The sequence below is a fragment of the Lichenostomus cassidix genome, chromosome 5, assembly GCF_008360975.1.
Source record: "Lichenostomus cassidix isolate B80296 chromosome 5, HeHo_3.0, whole genome shotgun sequence".
In the NCBI taxonomy this organism is placed as follows: domain Eukaryota; kingdom Metazoa; phylum Chordata; class Aves; order Passeriformes; family Meliphagidae; genus Lichenostomus; species Lichenostomus cassidix.
The window spans coordinates 61,365,078-61,379,662 of record NC_139486.1 but is presented as its reverse complement, the minus strand read 5'-3'; the positions used below and the strand labels follow the sequence as shown (position 1 = coordinate 61,379,662).

Here is a 14,585-nt window from a genome sequence, read left to right as displayed (position 1 = left end):
TGGAAGGTGTCTGTGCCCATGGCAGGGGGTGGCACTGGGTGCTCCTAAAGGTCCCTGCCAAACCAAACTGTTCATGATTCTCCTGAGGCTGCTGCTTTTCACAGCAAAGTGGTTGGTGGGGGGAGCTGGGAATGCAAGGGGACAGCCTTGCTGTGGAATTTGTCCCACAGAAATTAGTGAATGAGGTGCCAACACAGCCTCAGTCAGGTCTGAGCTGCCAAGGAGAGCCACCTTCCTCTGGCTGAGAGGGAAACATGTCCACACATCTCCTGAAATCTCCACATCCTCCTCCTGCTCCTTCCTGGCACTTGCTGGGCTTGGAGCCCACGCTGGGGACAAGCAGGGGAGAGAAAAGATCTCTTTTTAAAAAGTCTTCCACCCCACGTTGCAGCCCTGATTTCCATTAGTGAGCCTGTTGCCTGAGAAGTTCTGCATTCCTTGTGTGGGTTAAATGTGCCATTTCCCTTTTCTCTTTCAGCAAGGGAGAAAATGAATGTATCTTCTGTGCTAGCAGTTAAAGTAGATGCTGGGAGATAACACTGAGAATAGCTGCCACCAGACTAGGCAGAAACACAGCTTGATGCAAGTGGAAATCAGATGTGTAGCTATAGTTTATAGATCTGGATTTTTTTTTTTTATGGTGATGACTGTTCCTTCACTTACAAGGAGAAAGGAATGGAGCAAAAGAGCTGAAATACGAACGTCATCTTTTCCAGGCTTTCTTTAAACAACTGTGAGAGTTGGCTGAGATTTCTGGTGCAAACTCCATCACAGACACGCAACCAGAGCTCACTTTTAAATTCTTGAGTGTGGCTTACCATTACCAGCACCCCTTCACAGTAATAGTGAAGAGCAAGGTGAAAGGGGGAGGCAATTCCTAATGGTGGAGAAGTTACTTGTGAAGAAGTAATTAATGAAGAAGTTAATGGTGAAGCAGGAAAATGGGAGGGTTTCTGATATGAAAGATGCACCAGGTTTGGGTTTTTACCAGACTTCTTCTGTACCTCCTGACTTACTGGCTTCTATTTTGGTAGGAGAAAGGTTAAAGGAAAAAAAAAAACTGTGAAAACCCAGCAGCAGACCCCAGCCCTTGCATTTAATTTTCCTTAGAGCAGTTTGAGATACTTTCTTACAAGAAGGCAAGCAGAGCATTACAAGGCTAAATCAACACTAAATCACCTCTTCCTTGGTAGCCTAACCTTTCCCTATCAATCTCTATTAATACTATTCCTTCTCATGAGTATTTTCTGCTTCTATATTTCGTTTAAGATGGCAAGTTTGTATGTTTTGGGGTTTTTAAGTTGGTTACTAGTGTATTTTCAGTTTGTTATAATCTATCCTATTGGTTTCCCGCCCTCTTTAATGTTTGCCTCTTTCTCTTTTCATATATTGTTTACAGTTCACTCATTTCCCCACTCATTCCACTCAGATCAGCTTGTAATACTGATCCTCATGCATTGTTCACCACCTTTCAACAATTTCTTTTTTATACACCATGAGTAGACTGTGAGCTGGCAGTGACCTGTGGCTTTGCTGGGCACTTTCTGAAGTCACTGAGTGAGCTGGCAATTGCCATGCAGAAGAAATGATCATTTGGACAATGTTAACCACAAGCACCAGGCTTTGTGAAGGTCTAAATTTAGCCCCGGGCCTTGGAGTGATGAAGTAACTTGATTATTCAGTCCATTTAGTTAATAATTCAGTGGTCTCACTTGTTCACTCCGTATTACAAAGATATCCATTCCCAGGAATTGTAAATACAGACGTTTTCAAGTCCCTCTGACAAAGTAACATGCTGGGAATGTATGATCGGCATATAAATTTTGAATTTCATTAGGGCCTGGGAATGGCCAAGTTTAATTTGTGGAAAAAGTAAAAGCTTTAATGTTGTGTGTTTTCTGTTCTACGCCATTATGGTCAGGTGAATATTGATCATGTTTCATATTGAAAGATTTCAACCCTTAAAAGCTCCTGTTTAGTATTTTTTCTGCAAGGTTGGATGTTTTACTGGAAGACAGTTTTGTTATTCACTGCTTAATTTAATCCTGCTAATGTGATGGCAAATGATTAACTTTCCCCGTTTGCATAAGCTGTTAATGATTTTTAATTTCAATTTCCAGTGCCGTTTACAGTGCCAGTGCCAACAAGGATACTCTGTCTGCCTTGGATTATCAGGGTCCCAAAAGGAAGCTCTACAGTGCTGTCCCTGGGAGACTTTTTATCGTTGTAAAGCCATATCAACCTCAAGGGGAAGGGGAAATTCACCTGCACAAAGGAGATAGAGTCAAAGGTGAGCACCTGATTCATTTGGAATGAACATACTCTTCTGCTGGGTGGGAATTTTCTGTTAAAATTCACTTTTACAGGGGTGGAAATAATCTGTATAGTGAAAGTGCTTTCCTGCATTTGCTCCTTTGCAGGGTGTTTTGCTCTGTTTTGTAACCAATGCATATTTAGCTGCCACTCTAACTTCAACTGACTTCAAGGTTCTGCTACAGCTCACACCTCTGTGCAGTAACAGCAGCATTGTCTCTTACCCAAAGCACATCATCTGCTTCTGGAGCCATTCCAGAGCCACCACTCCAGGGCTTTAAGGGGTTGTAAACATGTCAGCTATCTGAGCAGCTCAGGAAGGCAGCAGGGGTAAGGTCAGCTCTGCTTCAGGCTCTTTCCTCAAGGAACAATTGATTGGCTAAGTAGAAGAGGTCCCCACATGGGGCTTAGGATAAGTGGGTAGGGAGAACCTCCTGCAAATATGTTTTGGAGGAAGTGTGGCTGTGCATGTGTAATTTCTGTAATTCCTGCTGCACTTCCCAGCAAAGACCAGGTTTCAATCAAGGCCAGGCTTTGTTATTGCTTTGAAGGCAATACAAGTATTTCTGTCTGGATGCATTTGAAGTAAATACATGCAGATACAGCTGAAAAAATGAGAGATGGGGTTGGCAGAACCCACCTTCCCAAGAGTGAGGTGTGATGCTGTGGTTTTGCACATCCAGGTAAAACAGAATAAAAAAGGCTTTGTATTGGATCCCTACAAATCAAACAACAGTTATGGAAATCAAACAAAAGGGAATAAATTCAGTGTCCTAAATAAAAAGTGTTAAGCAGCTGCAAATTTTCTTGTGAAGGGAACTACTTATCTCACAAAGGAAAACTTCAAATACCTCCTCCCTTGAGCTTGCAAATAGTAGTTGGAAAAAAAAATAGGGAGCCATTAGAAGGTATTTTTGCATTTTTATTTTTGGATGTACTGATTCCAAACCATTTGTGAGTTTAATAATTTTTGTTAACTCAAGCCCTCAGAAAGTGTAGGACAGAAATCTGAAGGATGCTGCACTTAAAAGTAAAAAAACATGCAAGGTTAATTTTAAATGCAAGGACAAAGGAAGAAGGTTGAACTTAGATTCTGTAGGGCTGAAGAGATAATTTTTCCATTCTCAAGATTGTTCCCTGATCAGGTAGGAAGCAGTGATTATGATCTCACAGTGCACAAGAACTGGGATGAAATTTTGGGGGTACTGAATAACTTCCCCCACTCAGTGTGCTCACAGAGATCTGGGAGGTGTCAATGGACAAGGAGTGAGTGGCTGTTCTGTGGCAGATGTTGGACACAGACATGTTCAATTGTCCTGTTGGATTTAGGGATGCAGGAATATTCTGTTCATGTAGAGGATGTAAGATCAACAGCACAGGTTCTCACCAGAATAAGACAACTCTGGGCAGTTCTGGGCAAAGACAAGACAAAAATTGTGTTTCCTGGCAGAAGAGGAAACACTGCAACAGGTTGTCTGGAATGCTGAATGTTTTGGAGACATTCACCATCTGGCTGCTGGTTTACATTAGGTTTTGAGACTATTATATGCAAAAATTATCCCAGAATAAGGGATTTAAATTTCAATGAAGTGTTTAATGTTTTTGAAGAATTAATTCAGGAGCCCTTGGTTTTAAGTTATTATGACAGTCACTGGAAAACATTGCAGGAAGGAATTAGTCTACTTTTCATATTTTCTTATAATGGTATAGTCTAAATGTGAGACTGGTGATTTTAGCAGGGGCACTCAAAATGCTGAAATAAAAATGAAATTATGGCTGTGTTTTTTTTTCTTTGTGGGGAAGATGTAAGCTTACTGAAAATAATACATTAATTATTTACTGTCAGCAAAAGGGGGATGTGCCCATTCCACATCAAATCATCCCTGCAGAGATTATTTTTCCAGCTTCAAGAATCTGATTTTCCCATTGAATTGATATCTGGCCGAGTTTTTTCGGGTGCTTCAGTTTTGAAGCATTTTTTAAAGAACTTTGCTGCAGCAAAGTCTGGCGAGGTTTCTATACGTGTCAGCCTGCTTTTGGAGAGGGTTTGGGAAAAGAACAAGTGTACAGAGGGATTGTCAGTGTTACTCTTTAGGATGAAACCTTGTGAAATGTAATTTAAGGCTGTTTGCATGGCAGGGCTGGAACAGTGTGTGACAGGCTCCCAGAGCTAATCAAAGGGAAAACTTCCAGAACAAGATCAAATCCTGTTTCGTGTTACCATGTCAATGGTTCCTCAGCTGCAGCAAAAAATATGTCAGAATGAACACGGCAAGGTCATGCAGAGAACAAAGAGTGCAGGGGAAAAGACACTGATGCTTTAAAGAGGTCTCCGTTGTGTAACGCTATTGAAGAAGCCACTCAAACTTTTTTGTGCCAAAAATCCAGGTCCAATTAAATCTGGATTCCCGTCCCTATTTCACTCGACATATAATTATTTCTGGAGAATAAGTGTAGTGGTAGGACAGGGAGGAATGGCTTTGAACTGAAAGATGGTAGATTTAGACCAGATCTGAGGAGGAAATTCTTCCCTGGGAGGGTGGGCAGGCCCTGGCACAGGGTGCCCAGAGAAGCTGTGACTGCCCCTGGATCCCTGGAAGTGTTCAAGGGCAGGTTGGACACTGGGGCTTGGAGCAGCCTGGTGTAGTGGAAGGTGTTGGAACAAGATGATCTCCAAGGTTTCTTCCAATCTAAACTATCCCAGGATTCTGTGATTTTTTTAAAAAGCCCTCAGTGTGAGTAGGATGGGCTCCCTCTCCATCCTCCAAAAGCACAGGCAGTGGAACTCAGAGTCCTCAGTGCTGTGACAATGCCAGAACTGCTGACTATAAGGAGAACCTGCTTTTTTCCCTCTTTCTGAGCAGGAATTCTTGGTACTCCATATATTCTCTGCCTTTTACAGACTTCTTAGCAAGACTATGGCCCAGTCAGCACATGCCTGTTTGGGGTTTGGCACTGCTCTGTGCAGTGCTTTGAGGAAATGGGAGGACATTAAACCCCATGAAATTCAGTTTTTCCTTCACTTTGGAAATACCTTAGCCTCACTGAGAAATGAAAAAGCTTTGTCCTGCCCCTCTCCTCTGCCAGCTTGGTGACTGCACTGTTGTGTGCAAGACACTGCTGCCCAAGTCCTGTTTCCTGGGATTGCTGTGGGGAAATGAAACGTGGCTGTGGGATTGTGCCCCGATTCAGCCTGACCCCGGGGAGATGCTCATCACGAGTACATCCCATGAGACTAATCACAGCAAAGATGTAGCAAGGCATTTATTGCAGGGATAAAAACCCAGAACAACATATTAGAGAAAGGGATTACTTGGGAAATGTTTTTATGGATTTTCTTTTTTAACTTGGCAGAATTAGAAGGGTCACGGAGAGGGATGAATTCCTAAACTCTTGATAAAAAGTGTTTTCATCAGATGGAGATGAAACAGGGTTTTTTTTTTCTTTCTAAAACTGGTAGAAGTGCATGAGTGACAATAGTTCATCATGTGTGATACAAGGAAACTGCTCAAAGAAATCTGTGAATGGGCAAGGTTCAAAGAAAATGTAAACTAAACAAAATGGTCTTGTATTAATAGGATATTACGTAGCCTGTACAAAAATACCTGCCATATTTTTAGTTGTTAGTCATACACACTGACATCATTTGTGTGTCTGCCACTCATGAGAGGAGAGCCATGGCTGCTGTAAAAATAAATCTATATCTTTATTTATACCAGAACTGCCCTAATCTTATGTTTTCACATAAATGAAGGAGAGCTGGTTTGATTCTTTACTGAAACACTTCCAGCATATTTTGTTTCTTTCTTCCTTGTGTATCTAAAAGTCCCTGGCAATAAATCTGCCACAATCCAAATGCACACAAACATGTATAAAATATCTGTAAAATGAATCTGAATCAGCTTTTGTGTTCCTAAATTGAATTCTTGCACTGGAAGTCAAGTGGTCTCTTTGACAGCAAAACTCAGAGAATGCAATGCTCCAAAGTCCTTTGTGAGTAAAGAATAAGCAGTTTTCTTGGCCATGAAGATAAAGCAGTAGGGAAGGTTCTTGGAAAGGTTCTTGGGAAGGTAGCAGGTCTGAGTTCCAGGTGCAGACAGGCCCTGGTCACCTGAAAACTAAACTATCAGAATTGTTTTCAGAATCTGGGTTATATTAAAACATAACCTAAAATGCACATGAACTACCCTTCACTGACCCAGAAAGAAAAAACCCCACCTGATCCAAATACTTTAAAAGCTTTTGAAGTCTCACCCTGCTCACAGCTTTGTTTTTCACAGAATCACTGAGTGGTTTGGGTTGGAAGGGACCTTAAGGATCATCCAGTTCCAACACCCCTGCCATGGCAGGGACACCTTCCACTGTCCCAGGCTGCTCCAAGCCCTGTCCAGCCTGGCCTTGGGCACTGCCAGGGATCCAGGGGCAGCCACAGCTTCTCTGGGCACCCTGTGCCAGAGCCTCACTATACTCATGGGGAAGAATTTTTTCCTAATATCTAAACTCACCCTCTGTCAGTTTGAATCCTCTGCTCCTTGTCCTGTCTGTGCCTGTGTATAAAGGTCCCTTTCTATGATATTCCCTCTTTTATCTAAGCTCCCTTTAGCTACTGAGGGGCTGGAATGAGGTCTCCCCAGATCCTTCTTTTTTCTAGGCTGGCCCCCCCAGCTCTCTGAGCCTCTTCTAGTGCTCAGTGTCTGGAAAAATGGGGAGTTATTTCAGTATCTCAAATATGCTCCCACAGAGTTTTCCATGAGCCCTCCGAGATGCCTCTGGTGCAGGCACAGGCTGCACAGCAGAGAAGGGCTGTGGTAAACCCAAATGTAGCTTCAGCTCCATTCCCTGGGGTCAGAGGAGCAGGAGTAACTCAGTAGTAGCAACTCGAGCATCTGTTCTGGGCAGGAAGTCAGTAGTTCTGTGCATCAGAAATACTGACCCTTGTGACTCTGCTTTTATTTCAGCGTGATCTCAGCCAGCAGGGCAATCCAAATATATCACTAACATTTTCATTTCTTGTGAAATCCACTTGTAAGTCATTTCGAAAAAGAAAGATTATTAAACCCCTGCTGTGCTTGAAGATATTGCCAACAGACAGTGCTTGTGGGCAGGAGGAAAGTTGGTCTCCCAGGCTTTTGCACTTGTTAGATTAGTAAATAAAATACTGGAAACAGTAAGGCTGGTTTGCTTCTTCAGGAGCATTTTGTACCTTGTGTGGGTAAGTGTGGCAGCAAAATTTAACCTAAGAGGTTTCCAAGGTGGTGTTTTGCTGCTCTTTCCCATCAAGGATGAAATGAATGTGAAATGGAATATTAACCTCACCCAGGTTCATTGGTCTGTTTTGCTTCCTCTCTGTCTCACAGCTTGATTGGTTTGACTTCAGTTCTTGCCATGATAAATTATAGCTCATCACAGACCCTATCCTAACTCATTCCTTCAAGTTGCTTGTGCCTAAAGAGCAGGAGAGAGTGGTACTGTTGAAGTGTTGTAACAGGAGATTTCCCTGTGCTGGCAGAGGCTGTTGGGAGTGACTGGGATGCAAAAGCATCCACAAATCCCTGTTGCCATCGTGCTTGGCTACTTTAAGACAGCCTCTCCTGAGGAGTCAGCAACTGGCCTGGAATATTGAGGAGACAGGGAGTACCAGGAGTTGGAGAGGAGCTGTGTGCAACTCAGCAGTACAGGCTCTGCATCTAGGTTGGCTTGGGAGCTCCTCTCCATTAATTCTCTCCGAATTCCCCTGATTTCAAGTGTGGGAATCACTGAGGAGAAGAGCAAACTTGACTCTGTCTGCACTTTCCTCAACAGAGCTGGGGATCAGCAAGTGGATTTTTGCAGTGTCTGATTTCTGACCAAAGCTCAAATCACTGGAGGTTTATTTATTTCTCACACTGTTTTTCTCACTCCCTCACTTCCTCAAAACTATTTAACAGACACCTAAATAACAGGGAAAAGGTGATCTTCACAGAAACTTTATGGCAAAGATAAAAAAGGGGGAAAAGCTCCCACAGAGGGCCAAATGCTGAACAGCACATCTCAGTCAGTTGTATTTCAACTGAGCCATATTTCCTCAGATTTAGAGGATTACGTGCAGCTTATTGTATTTGTAGGTTTTGACGTAGTGAGTGGTTGCTCTGTTAGTAGCCCCAGTCATCTTCTCACCCCCAGGTTCTTTTCCTGAAGTGCTCCTTTGCACTGTTTCTTTCCTGAGAAAGCAGACATGAGAAAAGGTGAGGAGGTGTTTTCAGTCAGGATCTACATGTTTTTCCCCTTATTTGCTGAGCTCCATAACCCAAGCTGGGAAAGAACTGCTGGATTTCCTTCTCCAGCAGAAGAAATGTCTGTGAGGCCACAGTCCAGTGTGACTGCTCAGGTCAATCAGGCAGAATATTAACTGCAGATACATGAGGCTTCCCTTGCAGGTTGCTGGAGGAGTGCACAGGAACATTTCCTGTGAGGGGCAGGGGAAGAACAGAGGCACAAAAATCTCTCTCTGTAACAGAGAGCAAGATTAAGTTGTCACTTGTGCTGGCCTTCATTTCTGTTGTGTGGAGTTGGTTTCTATCACACAATCATGGACTCACAGAATGTTTTTAGGGGTTGGGATGGACCTTGAGGATCATGCAGTCCCAATCCTTGGCTTTGAGCACATCCAGGGATGAGGCACCACAACCTCCAATAAGTATTCCTGCATAGATTCTCTGCCGTTTGGAAGCTCTCCTGCCAAAGACAAATAAGTCTGAAAATTTACAGCAGACAGCAGGCATTTCGGCAAGGGAAAAGCCTAAATTATCATGTTAACTGTTTTTGAGAGGAAGAAGTTAGGTTTCTACCAATTAGAAATGAAAAATCTACTGTATTTTAAAGAAGAAAATCTAGAATATTTTTACTTCAGGACAAAAACCCAGAGTTCTTACATCAGCACAGGCTGGTTCAGCTGTTAGATTTTTTTTAATGGATTCCCAACTTTATGCTTTACTGTCATTCTGTTGATTTTTCTTTTTTTCTGATGGTTGAGAAATATTCTTTTTCTCCCAGAACATGATCTCTCATTCCCAATCCATGTGATTATTTATTTCCCCAATAAAGAAGAATGCAGGTTATCCAAGCACTAAAAATTGATTTAGATATTACAACAACATTTTAGGTACATCCTGTAACAGCTGTAAAGACACTGGCCTGACTTGGGCTTTAAATTTTGCTGACTTTTTTGCAAATAAGGCTGCCTGGAATAATTCACTCCTGGGCATTTCAATATCACAAGGAATTTAGAAATAGTAGTCACCATAAATTGATGGGAAAAGATACTTTTATGTCTTCTTAGGGCATAGTGGAGGGAGCTGTAATGTGAAAGGATTCAACTTTGATGTTCCTCTGACTAAAATGATTTTATGGTCTATTGAGTAATGAATCTGAGATTAGTATGTTCAATTAATATCAATTACAATATACGCATTGCTCATAGACTTACAAAGCTTGCAAGAGACCAAACATTCTATGCTCTATTCTATAACTTTATAATATAGAATATTATAAAATATTATATATCTATAATTTTCTGCCAGAATCTGGCTGATTATAAGTATTAAACTTTAAAGACAATAAAATATGAGTTCCTTGTTGGCACCTTCCTATCCATGTTTTTCTGTTATCCCATTGTTTGGTGCTCATCGAGTTCTGCTTTGCAGTTTTGCTCATATAATTGAATATAATTCTTGTTTTAAACCACACTTCTCTTGCTAAAGGATGTACCAGGATCCCTGATGCTACAAGAACCTTTATTTCCCTCTTACAACATCAGCTTCTCTTTGTAATTCAGGTTGTGTGTGAAGAGACTCTGACCTGCTCTTGCCATAGCAACCACACCTTTTGTTTTACCAAAGGAAAGGGGAAAAAAATGGAAATTATAAACTTTGATTGTTAATTTTGGGGAACTTATCCTGTGATTTACCATTGTTCTGTCCTTCAGCAGGGAAAGTGTTGATTAGAAAGTCTCTTGCTGGTAACAAATTATCTGTTACAATTGGTCTCTTAAGCACTATTGGAAGAGGAAAGATAGAAATTAAAGCCTCATTCTAAAAAAATTGCCACAGGTACAAAAGATAAATTACATTATTCTATTTATCTTTTAATTTCCCCACATTGGAGCGAGTGAAGTGTTGCCAGTTTTTGTGGATCTATAGATTATTATGGCCTTTATTATTCTGGCTGCAGAATTTGTTATTAATGGCACTGCCTGAGGTGGATGACGAAGATCATTTCAAGGTTTTAGGGGATGCAGAACCATCCAGAGCTCCTCCATTGGAATACCAACTCATTGCCCTGTGGCTAGCACAGACCTTTCCCGTGAGAATTCTTTCTCTCTTCCTCCTGTGTTTTTATAAACAAAGATAAAGTTTGGATGTTATTAAAACAGTTTCTCAAGATGTGGACAGTTCAGGCCTGGCCAATCCGCCTAGGGGGAGGTTTCAAACTGACCAATCTGAGTGACCTTTGAAAGTCTATATCAGTTGGAACTAATTAATAAAATCTCTCTTTATGCCACACTGAGAACCTGGACTTCTTCTCTCTGCTAGCGGTTCAACAGCGACAATCCCCCATCTCCCCCACAATCTGTCTGTCTGCACATCAGCTGAACCCAGGGCTGTCCCTCCTTGGCCTCCTGTGCCATCTTGGTGCCTCTTGCAGTTCCAGCAAGTCTTTCCTTCTTCTCCAGCACGATGTTTTTCCCGGCATGCTGGAGGCTGCCTGCATTTCAGCAGCACTCATTTGCCTTTCCACCTCTTCTCCATGGATGTTATGTCTTCAGGCAGGACTACATGTGTTTTTCCTTTGCTCCTGCTATTAGTGATGGCTGATACTCAATAATTAATGTAATAATGGGCTAAAGTGGCTCTGGTGCTGCTCTGTAGCAATCACTTTTCGCCCTGCACTCACAGACAGATTTCCAAAGCAAAGTTCTTCTCCCAAAAGTGATGATTTGCATCAGCTGCTGCTGCCACAAACACATGAAATCACTCCATGGGTCTGAAATAACCAACTTCCTCCTTACGGTGCCTCTCTCTTTTTAGAGCTGGAAATATCCGTGCAATTTGGAGCATCAAAACAGCAGATCTGACAGATTAATAAAATACAAAATTAGGGAAGTCTGTCTCGATCTCTAAGTAGGTTTTGTTCTAAGCATCTTGCCAGCTTGTGGAGTAAAATCAGGACTGAGATTCAGTGCTGAAAACTCCCCTCAAAAAAAAAAAAAATTACTAATTACTGGCAATAGGAATCTTCCACTGTCTCGCATTTGGAAATTTCTTTTGGCTGGAGTCCTACACGCTCTTTTATGATCAAAGTTAAATCAATGTACAGTAGGATTCTATAGTAATTCTTATATATATATATAGGTTATTAAATTTTCCTAGTTCCTTATCTCATATCTAAGAAGAGCATTCTCATGTGAGCAGAGGTTACATTGTTAAAATTGTATTGGAAGCTGCTGAATTCCCCATTCATATTGGATGGATGATCAGGCTTCTGTTTTATGTAACACTGAATTAACAGATGATCAGTGTGTGTTAGTTAGTGTGCACAGGTTTTAAACATTTTCAACAGCCACTGGAAAATAGCAACAAATTTTTTCATTAATTATGCCTCATGTTTCTATTTTAAAAAAGGACATGCTAACATTTTTTTATCCAGCTTAATTTTCAGTGCAGAGTTGTTGGTGTCATCCAATATCAGTGCCTTCCCCCAGTATCCTGTAATTCCCTGGGTTTATAGGAGTTTTAGGTTATAAATTTTCTCATATATGTCAGAAAGGTGCTTGATAAATTGTGCATTTGGGACCCATCCAGGTGCAGGATTTTTCCTAATGGATGTTTCCTGGGAATTAATGTGTACTTCTTATTGGCAGCGGTGTGTAAATGTGCAATTCATGGATTCTGTCCCTTGGAATAAACTACATTAAAAGGCTTAAAACTGACATCTTTATAAACATTTTGCTGTCAAATGCCTGTGTTAATAGATGGCCATGCTCTGTAAGGGATACCACAAATAGCTCAGGGTTGCATTAATAAAAATCCTGATAAACATTTGCTTTCAAATGCAGTTTCACAGATCCTGGTGTCTCAAATCAGACTTCTTCCATATTGGCAAGATTTTAAAAAAAAAATTTAAGCTCTTTTTTTTTTTGTCTGTGATTGATTTGATTTTCACCTTGATGTGTAATAGTGCAAATCAAGTACAGATTCACTGCCCTTGAGTCACAGCAGCTCCACTGATCCTGAGTTCAATTGCTGCGAGGCAGGGACCAGAGTTTTAAAGCCTGGCAAGGTTTTCACAGTGCCAAAAGTGCTGGAGACCATCAAAGCAGCCCTGAGCACTTCATGTCCCTCCTGCACTGAAACACCCTGCAGAGACATTATCCCAGGGCTGGGAATTCCCTCAGCAGAGGCATGGATTTGGGATAATTAGCCCTGATTTTCAGCAGGGGCACTTGGGGCTGAGCTGGCACTCAGTGGGTGGAGCTGGGCTGATTTTGGGAAGCTCAGACCTCTCTACCCAGCAGTGTGTTTGGTCCAGGTGTGCTCTCAGGACTTGTGTTATGTGTCTGAGCTACATTCCCAATCAACCTGGTTTTGTTAATAATATCACATTTGTTTCCATGTTAATGTATACTATCTTTCTAACAGTACATTTATATTATTCTAATTTGTGGTAAACATACAGTGATTTATGGGAGATTCTAGAATATTGATTTTTAAACATAATCCTTAGCAAGTATTTAGGATCCTTCCATCACCATAATTCACCTCCAGTTGCTTACAAGTAAAATCATACCATGTTGCTCTGCAGGCTTTTGTCACAATTCTTGCTGAGTCCTAGAATTAATATTAAGATAATTAGAACTGTCAGAAAAAAGCCTCTTGGCAAATCAGTCTCCTCCATATTGTCATTTTCTTCTATTGAGGGAAAAATCATTGAAATGTTTGAAAAGGCATCTGCATTGTGTGTCTCACCTATGGGAGGTTCAAGTGTTTGCTGTGTATTCAAACCCTTAAATCACATTACTCGACCTGCATTGCAAACCCCTGGAGCGACCCACTAAATCAAATAGCATGTTTCCTTCGGAGGCAGGAGAAGCAGGAGGTATCAAAACATGTATTATTAAAATCCATTTCAGTGTGGGTGCAGTTTTACAATGGGTTCAGTACTTCATTTGAGCAGACAAGACAGTGGTTTTTTGGTTGTGGCATTACACCACATATTTATCCTTGATTTAACCAGCAGTGAGAACACTGAAAATGCAAACAATGGTGTGAGGGCCAAGGAAACTTGTGGTAAAAAAAAATATTGGGAAGAAGTTACAAAGACTAAGCAGGGGGGGGTCCTGTTTAAAGTTTACTCTGCCCATTTTGGGGTTACCAGCATTGGAGTTACCGCTTTTCCCAAGATGATGTTCAGTTAGCAGCAAATGTGTGATGCAATAATTCCATGTTTCTGTGAGAAGGGAATGTGTAACTGTGCCTGTGTCTCCCTGTTTAGTTCTGAGCATCGGAGAAGGAGGATTTTGGGAAGGCAGCACCCGGGGACACATCGGCTGGTTTCCTGCAGAGTGCGTGGAGGAAGTTCAGTGCAAACCAAATGAAAGCAAATCAGGTAATCAATCCAGCTCCTGTTGAACCCTAATGTGACAAATGCCACGTGTCTGTCCCTGCAGGGACATCAGGGCCTTTGTGCACTGCTAGGAATGGGAGAATTGGGTAGAGCTGAGCTGCTGAATTTAGAAATACAGCTGGGTTTATGGATTGCATTTTCCTGTCCAAGCAAACAGACTTTCTCATGAGGAGCTATGCTGGGAAGTACCAAAGCTTTTACACAGAGCATTATGCAGACATTTTGGATAGGGTTATGCTGTGTTTTATTTTCTTAAAAGTGTGGGAGAATGTCTAATGAGACAATTAAATAAATGAAAAAAACCCCTTCTAGTCCTCTCCCAGTCTAAGGGAGTCATACAATACATTTAGCTCTTGTTCACAGCCCTGCTGACCTTTTCCTCAGTTTCAGAGGAGGCATCCTTGAGTGGGGTGTCCCATATCCATCCTTACTGATGACAAAGAAAACGGAGTTCTCTGTTCTCAGACACGTGTATTGCCACTAGTGATTTTAAGTAAGGAGCCTTTACAGGTCTGGTATAATAAAAGAAAAAGAAATCCACATTAAAGCAGGTTATTTTAGGAATTACCTACCATCTCATAATTTCTCTGCTTTTAAGAATTAAGATGTGA

At 41.5% G+C, this 14,585-nt stretch overlaps 1 protein-coding gene across 3 annotated transcripts in view; it reads left to right on the top strand.

Annotated features, from left to right (window-relative positions):
* The window catches only part of SHANK2 (SH3 and multiple ankyrin repeat domains 2), a 278,447-nt gene that overhangs the window by 104,121 nt on the left and 159,741 nt on the right, over nt 1–14,585 (top strand). For all 3 annotated transcript variants that reach the window (XM_085063353.1, XM_085063352.1, XM_085063354.1), the window contains 2 exons: nt 2,121–2,290; nt 13,843–13,956. In XM_085063353.1, the coding sequence (XP_084919479.1) occupies nt 2,121–2,290; nt 13,843–13,956 (284 nt within the window). The remainder of the gene's footprint in view (nt 1–2,120; nt 2,291–13,842; nt 13,957–14,585) is intronic.